The sequence below is a fragment of the Mauremys reevesii genome, linkage group 5 (genome assembly GCF_016161935.1).
Source record: "Mauremys reevesii isolate NIE-2019 linkage group 5, ASM1616193v1, whole genome shotgun sequence".
Lineage (NCBI taxonomy): Eukaryota > Metazoa > Chordata > Testudines > Geoemydidae > Mauremys > Mauremys reevesii.
In genome coordinates, this window is record NC_052627.1 from 112,753,121 (window position 1) to 112,771,374 (window position 18,254).

The 18,254-nt window shown below is 41.2% G+C and overlaps 1 protein-coding gene across 1 annotated transcript in view; it reads right to left on the minus strand.

Annotated features, from left to right (window-relative positions):
- The window catches only part of OTOP1 (otopetrin 1), a 33,422-nt gene extending 15,900 nt beyond the window's left edge, over nt 1-17,522 (minus strand). The window contains exons 1-3 of the mRNA XM_039541140.1: nt 16,815-17,522; nt 9,600-9,736; nt 4,357-4,415 (exon numbers count right to left, since the gene is read on the minus strand). Of these exons, the coding sequence (XP_039397074.1) occupies nt 4,357-4,415; nt 9,600-9,736; nt 16,815-17,235 (617 nt within the window). The 5' untranslated portion in view covers nt 17,236-17,522. The remainder of the gene's footprint in view (nt 1-4,356; nt 4,416-9,599; nt 9,737-16,814) is intronic.
- Nucleotides 17,523-18,254: the final 732 nt, after the last annotated feature.

Below are 18,254 nucleotides of genomic sequence, written 5' to 3' on the forward strand. Positions count from 1 at the left end.
GCTGCTATGTAGCGCTGCAGCACCGCATCTGCCAGCAGCATCCAGTAGACATTTGGTGACAGTGAAAAAAGGAAAGAGGATTTTTTCCCCTTTGCTTTCATGGAGGGAGGGAGGGGAGATGACATATACCCTGAACCACCCACGACAATATTTTTGACCCTTCAGGCTTTGGGAGCTCAGCCAAGAATTCAAATTGTTTTCAGAGAGTGTGGGAACTGTGGGATAGCTACAGTCATCAGTCGCCCCTCTCTCCGTGAGCGTCCATTTCATTCTTTGGCTTTCTGGTATGCTTGTCTCAGCTCCTTAAGTTTCATGCAGCACTGTGTTGAGTCCCTGTTGTGGCCTCTGTCCCTCATAGCCTTGGAGATTTTTTCAAATGTTTTGGCATTTCGTCTATTGGAACGGAGTTCTGATAGAACAGATTTATCTCCCCATACAGAGATGAGATTCAGTATCTTCTGTACGGTCCATGCTGGAGATCTTTTTTGATTCTGGGACTGCATGGTCACCTGTGCTGATCAGTGCTCCACACTGGGCAAACAGGAAATGAAATTCAAAAGTTCACGGGGCTTTTCCTGTCTACCTGGCCAGTGCATCTGAGTTCAAATTGCTGTCCAGAGCTGTCACAACGGTGCACTGTGGGATAGCTCCCGGTGGAGGCCATTACCGTCGAATTGCGGCCACACTAACTCTAATTCGAAATGGCAATACCGATTTCAGTGCTACTCCCCTCATCGGGGTGGAGTACAGATATTGATATTAAGAGCCCTTTATATCGAAATGAAGGGCTTCGTTGTGTGGACGGATGCAGGGTTAATTTAACGCTGCTAAATTCGAAATAAACTCGTAGTGTAGGCCAGGCCTGGGTCACCTCATACCGTCTCTCACTCTTTCTATTTCACTCTTCACGGTGACTGTGTAAGGTAGCTGAGTAATATGCAGAACATGATACAAAGAGACTTGCTAAAAGCTGCAGAAGGGGTCATCACTGCTGGCAAGATTTGGATTTATGAGTTCCTGGCTCCGACTACTGAACTTGGGTAACTGGACCACACCTGTCTCTACTCTATACATCAAAAAGCCTTAGTAAATATAGTCATAGAACTTGGCTTATTTTCTTTTATATATGTTTACATAATTCTCATTCATCTTCATGAGATTTATACACAAACCTAAAGAGAATAGAATCCATAGGTGAGGTTTCTGAGTCATTTTTTAATTTTGTTTTCTATAAATATTTGGCCAGTGCCTGTAGTTTGTTTAGCAGTGATGTTTCAAGAATCATTATGACATTTCATAGAATCATAGAAGATTAGGGTTGGAAGAGACCTCAGGAGATCATCTAGTCCAACCCCCTGCTCAAAGCAGGACCAACCCCAACTAAATCATCCCAGCCAGGGCTTTCTCAAGCCGGGCCTTAAAAACCTCTAAGGATGGAGATTCCACCACCTCCCTAGGTAACACATTCCAGTGCTTCACCACCCTCCTAGTGAAAAAGTCTTTCCTAATATTCAACCTAGACCTCCCCAACTGCAACTTGAGACCATTGCTTCTTGTTCTGTCATCTGCCACCACTGAGAACAGCCTAGGTCCATCCTCTTTGGAACCCCCCATCAGGTAGTTGAAGGCTGCTATCAAATCTCTCCTCACTCTTCTATTCTGCAGACTAAATAAGCCCAGTTCCCTCAGCCTCTCCTCGTAAGTCATGTGCCCCAGCTCCCTAATCATTTTCACTGCCCTCCACTGGACTCTCCAATTTGTCCACATCCCTTCTGTAGTGAGGGGACCAAAACTTGGACTCAATACTCCAAGTATGGCCTCACCAGTGCCGAATAGAGGGGAATAATCACTTCCCTCGATCTGCTGGCAATGCTCGTACTAATGCAGCCCAATATGCCGTTGGCTTTCTTGACGACAAGGGCACACTGCTGACTCATATCCAGCTTCTCATCCACTGCAATCACCAGGTCCTTTTTTGCAGAACTGCTGCTTAGCCAGTCGATCCCCAGCATGTAGCGGTACATGGGATTCTTCCATCTTAACTACAGGACTCTGCACTTGTCCTTGTTGAACCACATCAGATTTCTTTTGGCCCAATCCTCCAGTTTGTCTAGGTCACTCTGGACCCTATCCCTACCTTCCAGCATATCTACCTCTGCCCCCCAACTTAGTGTCATCCACGAACTTGCAGAGAGTGCAATCTATACCATCGTCCAGATCATTAATAAAGATGTTCAACAAAACTGGCCCCAGGATCGACCCCTGGGACACTCCACTTGATACCAGCTGCCTAATAGACATTGAGCTGTTGATCATTACCCATTGATCCCGACAATCTAGCTCACTTTCCATCCACCTTTGTCAGGCATCACCAGATAAACTTGTTGGCTTACATCTGTGGTACTTCATCATTGTACAATACCATGCATGATGACAGTAGAATTGGCATTCTTTTTTATTCTTGCTAAAGAGCTGACATTTAGGGATGGAGGGTCCACTGAAGTCAGTGATGCCACATGAAGATCTCAGATAAAATTTTCAAATGTACCTATGTCCATAGGACTTAGGTTTCTAAGTCACTTAGGCACTTTTGAACATTTTATCCCTGGCCACAGTAAGTCTTTTTGCTGATTTCTTCCCCTTTCTCAATGGTGTTGCTTATATTTTTTATTACTTTTTCAATCATGGTTTAATTTTGTCTCTACTGGAATGCTGCCCACCTGTGCAGCCATAGTTTTAAGAAGTATTTTCATAGATACTACATAGTTTGACATTTCTATCTATTTAATTAAAAATAAAAAGAGCTATCACTACGATATAGAGGATGATGCTCTGTAGTCCCACATCAGAGGCCCCACTGGAGCCTTAAAGAAGAAGAAAGCCAAAAAGGATGGGGTGAGGAAAGCAGGAGTTGACACTAAAGGTTCAATCCTTCCTTCCTACTTGACTGTGTGTCTGTAATATTTTCTGAGTGCACATAAGCCTTATGCAGGCAAAACTCCCACTAACATTAATAGCAGCTTTTTAGGATTGGACCCTAAAAGAAGAATGGATTTTTTTAAGGTAACTGGGCAGCTCAGGAACTTGGGGATGGGGTATAAAAACATTTTTCTCATGATCATTGGTTCAGTTTGCCTGCAATGTGAAATCAGATGGTGATCTCCATCCTCTGTCTGTAGCACAGTTGACACTTCTGCAAGCAGAGAGGAGACTGCTACCAGCACTATTGGTGGTGTTCCTTCCAAGCCGGAGTTCAGACACACTGAGCCTAATTTACAGAGGTGCTGAGCTCCCATAACTCCAAGCGAAGTCAATACAGGGACCCATTATTCCTGGAAATCAGGCCAACTTTTAGGGAGCCAGGTAGGAAAGTTTTAATTACTGCTGTCTGTTCTATATGTATTTTGTGAATAAAGATATGGGTATAGTCTTTGTATCTATGCCTTCATACTATCTACCTTAGGCACTTATCTGGTCTCCATTAGCGTAGTATCTGAGCAACTCACAATCTCTAATATATTTATCCTCGTAACAGCCCTGTGAGGTAGGGAAGTGCTATTAATTCCATTGTACAGATGGGGAACTGAGTTAGAGAGAGACTACATGACTAGCCCAAAGTCACTTAGGAAGTCTATGGTAGAACAGAGAATTGAGCTTCCAAGTTCTGGGCTAGTAAATACAGTCTTCTATTTCAAGATCATCTGAGTGTATTTAGTGTTTCTGATTAATGGGATATGTAAATCACACTGTAGATGCCAAGATCTGCCGTCAGATGTGTGCACAAATCCCTCTGACTTCAATGGGAGCTATATGGGAGTACCTCAGAGGAGAATTTGTCCCACAGTATATTTGTACATTCATATTTGGTCCAAAAAAGGCATTCCCCCATAACAGTTTAAGATGTTGTCAAACATGTGTCACTGAATGCAAGCTACTGCACACAGTGACTGATGCCAATAACCCTTCAGACAGCTAAATAAATTAAACATCAGACATACAGGTCATATTTCCTTACTCTGAGAAAGGTACGTGGAACTCCAAAGATGAAAAGTTACTATGCTGTAGCAGTCACGTCACATGATTTAATTAGTGGGGAAATTATGCATATTATTTGACTATTTTTGTTAAAGAAGTATAAACACTGTTTACATTGAAAATATAAATTAAAAATGATTCACCCTCTCACTTACGCCAGTAAATGGAATTGCACCCAATTTACACAAACATAAGTAAAAGTAGAATCAGACTGCAAAAATTTTCACTATCTGCATTTTTATATGATAACACAGTTCATGTTAAAACAACATACATACAAACTAGAAGTAATGTTCTAAAGGTAAATCATATTCATTTTACCTTTCAAGTGTTTTGAAAGACTGGATAATATCCTTGGCATGACACCAAAGAAAATACACCTAAATGGAAATACAGATAAAATGCAATCAGTTCATTTGGGTAAATGTCACTATATTTGTAAGTATTAACAATGAAGGTGGATATACAGGAAAACACTGATGGCCAGATTCTCTGCTGGTGTAAATTGGTGCAGATCCATTGCCATCAGGCTCAATTGATCTGCAATGACCCTTGGCCCCCTGTGCCATTCACCCAGAACTTGTCTGCCACTCAGAAACCTAACATCACTCATACACACAAGACAGTGGAATAGATTACAGTAGAAACTTAGTTAAACATGTCTCATCCAAAATATATCCCATACTTTGAATTTCTGTAGCTGGAAAGACTTTTATTTTTCATGTAGTGGTGAAAAATGTGAAGGAAAGTACCAGACTGACAGCACAGAAATATAAAGTCTCTGTCCACAAGACAGATATTGCAACTGCAATAGTAGCAGTGCTGCTATATGCGTCTATCCTTCTCTGAGAGGAGCATTTTGATGGGCAAGAGGTTTGTACTGGTTCCCAACCCATACATCAGTGTGTTTCTTGGTTGAGGCTGCCAACAAAGTTTCTAATTAATAAAGTGCTTTAATCTTGCAGCACCTGTCAATTAGCAACCAGTATTATTAATTTAAAAGGTATGGGCCAGTACATTTACATTGGGCTTTATAGCCTGATCAAAGGAGATGAATCCCCTGCCCCAAGGAACTTAAAATCTAAAATAGACAACAACACACATGAGACAATTTATGAGATAACAGTTCAGATGAGAGATCACTGGGGAGGGGAACAAGGTAGGAAGAACTCCTGGAAGATGTGAGATTTTAGGAGAGCCATGAAGGAGTGCACAGTGAGGGCTCCAAGTGGACAAGTCATGGTCCATGAATAAAGTGGCTGCATGAGCAAAGGCACAAAGCCAAAAGAAGGAAATGGAAAGGAGCAGGAAGAAGAGGAGAATGAGAGGAATGTAGGAAGTGAAAGTAAGAAGTGAGATCAGAGATGTAGGCAGCAGTGAGATTTATGTAGATCCTGGTGAGGCTGAGAATGTTGAGAATGATGAGGTAAGAGACAGGTCAATGAAGGGATTCAAGGTGAAGGGGTTCTGTGACTAGCCTGCAGGGAGGAGAAGTGACGTACAGAAAGCAGGAGAGAAGGTTGGTAGTAATCAATCTAAGAGACAACCACAGCAGGTACAAAGGTTGTAGCAGACAAGATTGCGCAGGAAGATCAGTTTTGGGGGATATTAAAGAGGCAGAGCACATCACTGGAGACTGGCTCTGAGAGGTGGGAATGGGGGGGAAGAAAGAAGAATCAGATGATACTGAGGTTGTGGAAGGATAATGGAGTGAGACTTCAGGATTTAGTTCCCTATTGATGCAGCCTAGTGGAATGAATGAGGAACGCATTGGAATGGAATCTGGAGACATCAATCACAGTTAGGTTCCCAGAATACTGAAGTTTGACAATAGGGGAAGTGCTTGAAAAGGGGTCAGGCATAGAATCTAGAGTTTAAGGCCAAAAGGGAACAACAGATCATCTAGTCTGACCATCTGCATATCACAAGCAACCAACACCCACACCCTCAACCCAACAAACAAAATTAGACCACAGTATTACAGGCCACAGGAGTCTAGACTATTATTTGCCACAGGCAGAGAACAGGAGAGACCGAGGTGCATCAGTGCCCGCGGCCCCTGCAATGGCAGGGAAATACCCCCACGGTCACTGCCAATCTGACCTGGAAGAAAATTCCTTCCTGGTGCCACAAATGGCTGGTGATCATGTGATGTTGGGGACCCTGAGCATGTAAGCTCCCTGATCTGGTCCCAGCCAGCCAAGAACCTGAACGGGAGAATGCGCAGTGCCACCTCACAGCTCTGGCCCATTGCATACAATGTCCCATCTCCAGCTGTGGCAAGCAAGGAGATAAAAAACAAATTAAAAAAAAACCCAGAATAATTGAGGGGCTTGAGGTGGGAAGAGGAGAATCCCTTCCTGATCCCTGCATATGGTTGGCTGAAACCCTGAAGCATGAGATTTTAGGAACATTAGACTTGAAGTGAGCCCCAGGGCTTGCCCCTATCATCACAAGTAACCCCGCCATACAACCACATTCATAAATTTGTCTAGCCCTCGCTTAAATCTAATTAAATTGTTTGGCCCCAAAAGTCCTATTGGGAGGCTGTTCCAGAACCTCATTACTCTGCTGGGTAGAAACCTTCTAATTTCCAGCCTGAATTTGTTCCTAACCAGTACATACCCATTTGTTCTTGCACCAATATTGTCCTTTAGCTTAAATAGCTCTTCACCCTCCCTGGTGTCAAGTATCAGAAGGGTGGCCGTGTTAGTCTGGATCTGTAAAAGCAGCAAAGAGTCCTGTGGCACTTATAGACTAACAGACATATTGGAGCATGAGCTTTCGTGGGTGAATACATGCATCCGATGAAGTGGGTATTCACCCAAGAAAGCTCATGCTCCAATACGTCTGTTAGTCTATAAGGTGCTACAGGACCCTTTGCTGCTTTTACACCCTCCCTGGTGTTTACCCACCAATGTATTTATAGAAAGCAGTCATTACCAGTCAAATTAGCAGTCAAATACCAACATCTTCCAGTCTCCTCTCATAAGATAGGTCTTCCATGCCCCTGATCATCATAAGAACAGAAAAATGGTCATACTGAGTCAGACCAATCGTCCATCTAGACCAGTATTTTGTCTTCCAACAGTGGCCATATCCAGATGTTTCAGAGAGTGAACTGAGCAGGGCAATTAATAGTAGTGCTTTTCTACACCTGTTCTAGTTGGTATTTATCTTTCTTGAATATTGGTGACCAGAACTGTACACGGTATTCCAAAGGAGTTCTTACCAGTGCCTTGTACAATGGCATTAATACTTCTCTATCTCTACTGGAAATGCATCACCTGTTACATCCTAGGATCACATGTTTCTTTTTTGCAGTCACATCATGTTGATGACTCACTGTCATCTTGTGATAGACCAACACAACCAGGTCTTTATCCCCCTCTGTTTCTTCCAACTGATGAGCCCCTAGCTTATGGCAAAAAAATGTATTAGATCCTAAGTGCATGACTTTGCACGTAGTACTTTGAATTTCATCCCATTTGTATTACTCCAGTCGTCAGCCATGCAGATCTTCCTGTATAATATTCCAATCCTCCTCTGTATTGACAATGATTCAAAACTTTATATCATCAGCAAATTTCACTAGCAGATGCCTACTTTTTGTGCCAAAATCACTAATAAAATTATTGAATTAGATTGATCCCAAGACTTATCTTTGAGGAACTCCACTAGTAACCTACCTCCAGTCCAATAATTCACCTTTCAGCACAACCCGTTGTTTTTGCACTTTTATCCACCTTATAATTCACTACCTTGTACTGAGCCTCATCTTCTCTAATTTCACGAATAAGTTCCCATGTGGCATCAAGTTAAATGCTTTACTGAAGTCCAAGTATATTAGATCTAATGCCCTTCCCTTATCTAAAAATGGTTCTCTCTTCTCCACAGAACCTTTGAAAACAAAACAACATTGCATGTCTGCTCTGTCTGCTAATGGTCCCAGCGAAATGGAGTTCTGAGATGTCCAAAACACATTAAATGGTTTTATAATTAACAGTAAATTAAGGCTCAAATTTTCACAAATGTCCATTCATTCTGGGCACCTCAATTTTTGGTGCCAAATTTGAGGTATCCAGGGCCTGATTTTCTGCAACCTCCATTGACTTCAGCTAGAATTGTGCATGTTCAGCATCTCTGATTTAAGGAACTCAAAATTAGTGAACACTTTTGAAAATGTAGGCGTAAGTCTACACAGCATTTCATTGGCAAAACTGAGAATTCTGATCTCCAGCCACCTAACCAGAAGATCACATTCCTACCACATTTGCCCATCTGTTCAGTGAAACATTTGCCAAATTTAAAAAGGGACTAAACCAAAACACTGGATCAAAAGGCTTCCAAACTTTATGAAAGTTTTGAATCAAATCCAGATTTTCTGGCACAGTTCTTATACTGTGCCCATCGCCAGGTTATCTATGCACCTTCTGGAAGTGCATTAAGTGACCTCACTAGCAACAGTTATCAATGTTTTTTATTTTTCCCCTTCCTCTGTACAGCTCTGCATTGCACATGGAATTGGAATTAAAATTCTGCTTCAGAGCTGGTTGTGCAAGGGAATGGAAGCTAGTTGGGCCTCCTGCAACCACGTACTGTGCCTGGCCCTCATGCAGGTGCATAATCTGGCTCACCATCCAGGATGGAGAAACTGTAAGAGGATCTTGATTCAGGTATTAAACATTATGGAGGCTATTGTGAAATCTCATCAGTCTCTCCCTTTTGACCTATTACATAATAACTAGGGGGTTGTTTGTAAGTTTTAAATAATAGAAAAGGAAACACTTCTTTATGCAACATATAATCAAGTGTGGACTTCATTGCCACATGATGACATGGAGACAAATGGCTGGACTTAGAATACGACTGGATAATTGTACACTCTTTATTGGCTATGTTTGCTGCTATGCACACAGTGATGTGCGTAATCAAATAACATGCTTCAGGGTGAAAACCCATCATTTACTTGTTTCGGGAAGGAATTTCCCCAGATGAACAAGCATTGCACAACTACAGAAGTACATTATGTAGGGGTTTTGCCTTCCTTTGAAGAATCAGTTATTCATTACTACCAGCCGCAGGACACCAGACTAGATGGATCGATGGACTGAACCAGTATGGCAAGTTCCTGTGCAGAAGCAACAGTGAAATGTATTTGTCTCATTTCATATAAAAAAAATTATGACAACTATGTACCTAACTTCAACTACAAAAAGGTATGTCGTTCCAAATGTGGGACCAAATTTTTAGGAGACCTTTTTATCCATGTGAAACATTTATACATACATCTCTATGTGTGAGGAGCTAGTTCATTTTCAGATACAAACAGGCATTTTTGGATACAAATTGGGAAACTTCTTGCTCAACTGCCTGATCCGCATGCTCAAATCCCAGTTTGCATGCAGAAAGGGGTATGCATACACAAAAAGTTTTTAGCCTTTAACAACTTATCTCCTAATGTTTTTAGAAACTAATTTAGCAAAAACAGAGCAAGAGGAACAGACAAAAGTTATGCTTGGTGAGAAAAACAGACATAATAAGCTAAAACTGGTTGTTTTTACCTGTAAAAGCGTATGCATTGCATGTGTAACAGGAAAAATGCCTTCAGTTGCTGATAAACAGTCTGAAAATCCAATAAAGTATCCAATTTTAAAAGAGTCCAGAATTAAAGTAATCACTGCAAATAATGTAATCCCACCTAAGACAAAACAAATATTAGAAAATGTTAATATACAGTTAACCTGTTTTCAGAGAATCTGTATTAATAGATGAAAATTCATGTTTTGAAAAGGCGATCCCTACTAATCAGTAAAATAAGTAAATGGTCATAAGATCAGCTTACTCCATGCAGTAAAGCTCTGTAATTCATGAAAGCTCCTTCACAATCTATGACTTAAGCGTAACCACAATACATGAAAAGCTCATGCAGTATGTAGAGACCAATCTTACAGTTCCCAGGGAGTTGAGGGCATTCAGCATCTTGTAGAAGCTGCTCAGCACCTTGCTGGATCAGAGCCTCAAGTAACTGAAGCACAGAGCCAGTTATACAGTCAAATGAATTAATGCACTATATAGCTACACAGCAAACTATACCGCTCACAGAGCTGAACAATAATGTTACAGTCTCCTGACCCAAGAGTCCTACACTGAGCAGTAATACAATCACTTGGTATGCCATCTCAATTGTTCAGAAGGTTATACTGAACCACTATAAGTCAGAGACCAAAAACTGTATGCTTTTCTTTTTACAAATGCACTAAAATTTCAGACTTCATCCTGAGATCCGTTACTTTAACATACATAAATAAATAAGCATTTGTCTACATTTTTATATAATTTTTAAAGGTTTTTTTTAAATGTTTCCTTTACTGCTTTTTTTTTTAGTATAACTCCAATGTCTTTCACTTCAAAGATCTAAATGGGAACTCATTTTGGAAAGCTATGTGATAAGATACAGCTATGTTGCTATTGAACCTTATTGTACCAGCATAATTAAGCAACAAGACACAACGGGAGATAAAATTACTGAGCCAGACTCTGAGACCTTTATTCAATTTTTTTCCTAGGTCCTTACTCAGACAAACTCCCATTGACTTTAACTTAACTTTAGCTGAATAAAGACCAGGCAAAAATTGGCTAAGGACTCTCAGGACTTAGATCACTGTGTCTTTGTCCCTGTTTCTTATTGCTCAAAGAGAATTGTGATATAAAGATGGTAAATGATATAACAAGAGTTGATTTTATTCAGTATTTATATTATCCTTAAAGGGGCAAATCCTGCTCACCTGATTGACATGAGATGTTCCACTGAAATTATTGTTTTAGGGCAATATATATTTTGTTCCCTAAAATTAAAGCTAACAAGTCAACCAAGGAGACCCTTCATTCTTATAATAACATGTTACATACCCTACTAAAGATGAGCTATTTATTTGAATGAAATTTTTTAAAAATATAGTGCAATTGTTGCTGTTTTGGAATTATTCATATTTACAGTATACTCAACTGTTCATTACAAATGAACGAGGAGCTCCAACATGGGTGAGGTTGTACCTTTTATTGGACCAGAAGTTGGTCCAATAAAAGGTATTACCTTACTCACCTTGTTTCTCTAATATCCTGGGACTGACACAGCTACAACAACACTGTTCTTATGTTCTTATGTATACAAGAAGCTCCAAATCAGGTGCAGGGGAGGAAAAAAATACATTAATCACTTGGCTACAGCCATTTTTTCTATAATACGGTTTATTCAATTCATTAGCTCTTTGTCAATATACAAAAACAGATTTGGGAACAGAATGCAACCTGAAGAATTTCATTTCCATTAGTATTTTTAGTTTCATATTTTACAAATACTCACTATATAAAGAACCAAAGACCAAAATCCCTAGGGATATACCTTACACCAGCAGAGAATTTGGCCTCAACTTTTCACTTTTATAGTTCAAAAAGTAAGGACCCACTCTGCAAACACCTATGTGTGTGAGTAATTTTACTCAAGTGAGTATTCCCATTGAGTTAAATTGGACTAGTTATTATGTGAGTGATGTTACTCACATATGAAAGTGTTTGCAGGATTGGGCCCTAGGTTTAACTACACGTACAAGTTAGTATAAGTTTTCATTATGTACACAAGTAAATTGTACTGTAAGGTGGTAGATTCTAGACTGCTTTAGCAATTAGTCATTTAGGTTTCCTTCTACAAGGAATTAATATTGTTCTAAAGGGAATTAGCATTGTTAATTCTATTAAAATAACTTGCAGGACTAATTTCTAAAAATACCAAGAAAACTACTACCAAAAAAATGCAATTTTAAAAATCAGTCTATTTGGATATTTTTTCTAATGGTTTCAATAAGCCTTGAGGATTTATTTCTTTTTTAATATAATTATCTCATCAACAGGAAACAAGATCCTTCTGCAGCAACAGTTTATATTACACTGGAGAAAAACTTATGTGGTACTTGTTTAATAAATTCTTATACATAAACTGACTTGTTGTGTGATTGGAAATGATTTAAGACCCTAATCCCGATCCCAGTAGAAAAACTTCCATTGAGTTCAGTGGTGCAGGCTCAACCCCTAATATATAATCATTATGTATTATATATATGTATACACCATTTTTTCTCACTTTAGTTAAATACATCGATCTGATTCTGCAAGCTCTTTTTCATTACTTATGATAAGAGTTCAACTGAGTTTAAGGCATTACTAAAGGAAAGAAAGAAAGAAAGAAAGAAAATCAGGCTTAAACACACAAAAGCAAAAATAATCATATCTTAGATTCCTGGTCAGACTCCTCCACTACGCACATATCTTGTTGTTGCATGAATCAGCTGTTGTATATTTATTGTAACTCCTTTCCATGTAACTTTGTATTACACATAGTCATGGATTTCCTTTAATGAGGGTTCTAGATTTCATGTGTTTTAGACAATTATTCTAAATGGTCAGTGGAGAAACACTTACTTCCCCCCTCCCCCAGCATAATCATGATTTATGTCATAATGAGTATTTCTGCACACATGCTTCCTTTGGTTCTCTCTAAGTATGCTATGGGTTCAAACTTGCTTCCATTGAAGTCAATGAGAGTTGTGTCATTGGCTTCAAGGAAGTCTTCTGTGACTCATAAATTAAAAATATTTTGTTTGGGCTGGTTCAAACAACAAGTAGTACAGCTAATGTCTCAGGCCAATATACCAATAACATATACAAAATACCCAACATTCAAATTTGAGGCTAAGCATCATAGTCCAAGTTACTAGGCTGGCCATAATTTAGGTATAACCTGTGATGTTGGAGAAAAGAATAGGATAAACTTGCTCATGGGAGCAATTTGTCTGTTTCTCCCTTTTTTTCATAAGATGTCCACCTCATTTGATTGATCTGCACTGTTTTCTTGTGTAGTGCCTATGGCTCTTTTTTAACCATGGGATCAAGACAGGAAAATGCCATACTGGAGTAAGTCAGGCAAAGGACTTCATTTATGCATATTTCTTGCTAAGCTTTGAGGAAATGATTACTTGGGGGCATGCTCATATAAACCTAATGGAAGCAAAACAACCACTGAAGTCAATAGAAACATTGACTACATTAAGACTTAAGGAGATGTGCTTTGTATACCATACAAATTGGGAAAGAACACTGCTCTAAGGTTCAAAGTGCCAATGTTTAGTCACAAAAGGATCTGGTTAGAAATGGATATAAAAAGATACATAACTATAAAAAAAAGATGTTTTTGTTCGGTAATTCTCATCCAACATTTATGCTGGTAAAATGTAAGCCAGAAGTGGTAACATAGTTACAGTTTTTCACCATGGTATTCACTGACTAAAGAAAATACATAAAATATGTCATTTATTGGGTATCAAAATGGTGGACAATTAAATCCAACTAAGTAATCTAGATAAATGTTAACATTTTCTAGTCTAACCCATCTTTTTTCTAGTCTTACCAGTTAATTCATGCACATTTTCTTTATGCAATGAGAACAAAGAGGCACATTCTAAAAAACTAGCTAATAGAGCTGGCCAAAAAACCAAGGAAAACGTGAAAATTATCATGAAAATTGTGAGAGTAATTAATGGTGAGAGTGAATAACCAGTATAACAATTTACCAAAGGCTCTGATGATTCTCCATCACTGACAGTTTTATAATCAAGATTGGATATTTTTTCTAAAAGATATGCTCTAGGAATTATTTTGGAGAAGGTCATGGCCTGTGTCATACAGGAGATCAGACTAGATGGTCACAGTGGTTCCTTCTGGTCTTGGAGTCAATACATCAATGACAAAACATTTCTTTTTTTTCAAACTTGTAAACAGTTCTACTAGCTAATCATTTTTATTACACAATTATTGATACTTTTTAGGAGATCAGTATGGAGTTCTAACTCTGGAAAAGGAAAGTAAAGTGAGGCTTGCCAGAGTAAGTGCTGCAGGATTGGACATTTGTTAATAAATCCAGGTATGTTTTCTTCTAACATTGGTTAAAGGAATTGTCTAGAATTGTCCAAGCAATAACTAAGCATAGGAAAATGTGGTCTGAATATCAGAAAAAAATTTCCAACAATGAAATGTATTAGACTGTGAAATAGTCATCCAATGGAAATTGTGGAAGACTGTAAAGAGCAATCCTTCATTGGTGGGGGAAATGGTTAAGATGACCTAATAGTTCTTTTGCATATTTTATTTCTGAGATTCTATGAGTCATTATATCCTCCATGGCAAGTGAAAAAATGTGCCACAAAGATAAAGGATTTTGCCACCCTTACTCATGTTGAGTAGTATCTTACTCCTCAATTAATGGAACTACTCGAGGAGTAAAGTGCTACTTAATGTGAGTAAAGATAGCAAAACTTGGCCCAAAATAAAGCCAAATTCAATCCTGGTATAGTTCAAATGACACCCAAGAAGAATTTGACCCATCTATCCTACTAAAGTAAAACTGTTTATCTACCAAGTTATGGCTAAGAATGGCATATTATTATGGGAAATAGTAAATAATAAGCAGTAACTATTCATGTGATGCCATGTTAATAGTATAAATTTTTAGCAAAGTGACTATGCAGAAAACGGATGTATAACTTTCGGTTTTAATAAAACAATACAAATTGCAAGTACTGTTAATACTGACAATAAGAGACTAAAGAAGGCACAACAGTAGGGCTGAGAAAGAATGAAGTTTAATAGCAACTACTTATTGTTTTGAATGATCACATTTTAGACTTCTTAGTGTTTTTCATCTAAGTGATAGTCACTAGCTGCTGCACAGAGAATTTTCTCTATTTCCATCAAAGCCATGAGATATTGTTTTTTAAAATTTCTCTGGCCCCAGTGGTTTATGCAACCTCTGTATTGCATTTAACTCACCCATGTTTCCAGTCTAGCATTTACACTGCTACAGGCAGAAAAAAAGACTGTTAATAAAAACAGCCTTGCCAGCTGGAATTCCAAACTACAGCTCAATGGTTACTGCAAAAGACCTTGCTTTTTTCCTTCAACCTGAAACACTACATTCTTTTAAGCTAATGTGACTTTGTCACACTATTCAATACACAATTAAATAAAACCATTGAGGGCCTATATCCCATATGCACATGACTGTGCAAATAAATGCTGATGCAAAAGCCTTGCAAAACTTCCCAGAAATTCCCTTTTTTGCCTACAGGTGCTACCTGAATGGTACGTATAGTTCATATCCTAAACTGCAAGCTCCTTGGGGAAGGGTCCTTGTCTTCTTGTCTGTCTGAAAAGCACCATAAATGCTTATGGCACCTTAAGAACATAAGAATGGCCATGCTGGGTCAGACCAATGGTCCATCTAGCCCAGTATCCTCTCTTCCAACAATGGCTGGTGCCAGATGCTTCAGATGAAATGGACAAAACAGGGCAATTATTGAGTGCTCTATCCCCAGCTTCTGGCAGTCAGAAGCTTAGGGACACCCAGAGCATGGGGTTGCAACCCTGGCCATCTTGGCTAATCGCCACTGATGACCTATTCTTCATGAACTTATCTAAATCTTTTTCGGACCACAATACCGTTTTGGCCTTCATAACATCCCCTGGCAATGAGTTTCACACGTTTACTGTGTGCGGTGTGAAGAAGTACTTCCTCTTGTTTGTTTTAAACCTGCTGCCTATTTATTTAATTGGGTTACTCCTGGTTCTTGTGTTATGTGAAGGGATAAAAAACACTTCCTTCTTCACTTTCTCCAAACCATTCATGATTTTATAGAACTCTGACATAACCTCCTCTTAGTCATCTCTTTTCCAAGCCGAACAGGCCCAGTCTTTTTAATATCTCCTCATAAGGAAGGTTTTCCATACCTCCAGTCATTTTTGTTGCCCTTCTCTGTACTTCTTCCAATTCTAATATATCTTTTTTGAAATGGGGCAACCAGAACTGCATGCAGTATACAAGGTGTGGATGCATCATGGATTTATATAGTGGCATTATGATATTTACTCACTCTCTTACCTATCCCTTTCCTACAGATAATACAGGTAATAAATAATAATAGCTTATTTGTATAGACAGACTTTGACACCTGTGATGCATTCTGTGATAAAATAAATAATATTGCATTGCTTGAAAAGAGTGCACTTCCCAAGTCCCAAATACCTCTAGACAAATAGACTCACACCTATATAATTGCCTGATCTAACCTAACTATCCTATTTTCAATGTGCCTGCCATCCTGGTATCTAGGTTTTAAGTAAGTAGAGTGTGTGTGTTGGGGGGGGGGTTTCAATCTTCAGTGTGTTCACCTGTATGATTGGTATCCATATAATCTATATCTACATCTATTTCTATATCTAGATATAACTATGTAGTTGATTTTTTTTGGTTCAGTTGGTTTTATTGTTTTTGTACAGAAAATAAGAAAATGATCATTATGAACAGAATAACAATAAAAAGGAACTTCAAATATACTGGTGTCAAGCATATCTCTGGCTCTGGTAGGAAAGGTAGAAATTAGGGGATTTCAGAGGAACCCTCTGGGAGTGAAATTTCTCTTTTCACAGTAACCTGACTGACAAGTTGCAGGTTGCATGGAATGAATCGACTAGAAATTTCCATTCTGCTTGAGTATAGGGACCTTCACTACTATATGGCCAAGGGTGGGGCAAGTATACAGACCATGGATTTGGCTCAAAGACGCGCTGAGCCCTCTGGAGGTTGCTGGGTTTTTTGGGCTATCGTCGCAGGGGAAACCAAAGCGCGGCCTTGGCTCTGCCAGCAAATGGAAGTGGGACCCGCGACTTACACTTTAACCAGCGGGCTCCTGCGTGGGTGTCTTTCTCTTGGATCAGCCGCCTCTGGGTGTAGCTCCTGCTGATGTACCACAGCATCCAGAGCAGCTGGATGAGCATGATGGTGATGAGATAGGAGAGCAGATCCTGCTTCCTGATGCCCACCGCATGCACAGCCCAGGCGAACATGAGCAGCAGCCCGGCTAGGAACACGTTGATGCCGTACTGGCTGCTCAGGATCTCGGCGTTTTTCTGCGGGTAGCTGCCTCCCACCAAGTGGCTGCCTCCGGGCTTCCCTGGGGGACCCTGCACCGATTTCTCCATCTCCCACTCCTCCGGCTGCCGGCTTGGGTAAGGCTGCGGCTGGTCTGGGCATCCCCCGCAGCTCTTCTTCTCCCCAGAGCTGGAGCTGGTGTCTGCGTTATCTTCCCCCATCGCGGCCACCCGCCAAGCGCCCGGAGACCTGCTGGGAGTGGCCGAGGTCCTCGGTGGGGAAGAAACGGGGGCGAGAGACAAGCCCCCGCAGCAGGGACCCCGCTACTCGCTGTGTGAGAGTGTGGGGGCGGAGCGGGCCAGCGGGCAGGGTCACTTCGCCGCACCGGTTAGCGCTCAGCTCCGCGGCCAGCCTGCTGCGTGCTTCCCTTCCTCTCTGCTGCCCGGGTCTCCCCGCTTCTCCCTGGGCAGCTCGATGGCCTCGCACAAAGTCTTCGCTCGCACCCTTTTCGCTCCCTCGCCGTGGCAGCTGCGGGAACCCGAGCCCGGGTTTATATAGCCGCCCGGCCGGCCGGCGTGGCTGGGGCAGGTCCCGCTGTCCCTGCCCGCGGGCTGGCGCGGGAGGGGATTGGATGTCAGCCGCACACCGCTCTGGCGGGGGAGTGACCCCTGGGCAGTTCACACGCCTCAGCCAGCCCCCGGGCCCCCGGGGCGAGAGGAGCGGGCGGAGGGGGTGGTGTCTAGGTATCCGGTGCAGGATTGGGGAGGGGTGGGGTGCGCCTGCTGGAGGAGTGTGTGAGGAGGTGGGCATGGCGGGGCCGTGTGCATCTCAGCAGAAGTGAGACGTGTGACGGGCAGAGGCCGGGGAGATTCTGGAGTCAGTGCCTGCAAGGCAGCTAGAGAAATCTGCTGCATGCAGGGCCGCTGAAGCTGGGAGTCAGGGGGTGTGGTGCGCCTGTTGCGGCGGAGGGGTGAGCAGTGTGGAGGGGCTGGAAGAGAGGGACAGGGTGTTTGGCGGCGGGGAACTGGGTAATGTAGCTGTAGCGGTGGGACTGTAGGGGCGAAGGACGCAAGCGGTGGCGGGAGTGGTTCCCTTTTAGGGGTGTTTAATGGAGAGGTGCAGTGGGATTTGAGTGCGGGCGGGTTGTCAGAGTGTAGGGGCCAGGGCTGTGCGATGGAGAGGAGTATGGTGTATGGAGCGTGCTGGTGGGCGTGGGAGGTGTTGGTCGACCTAACTGTGG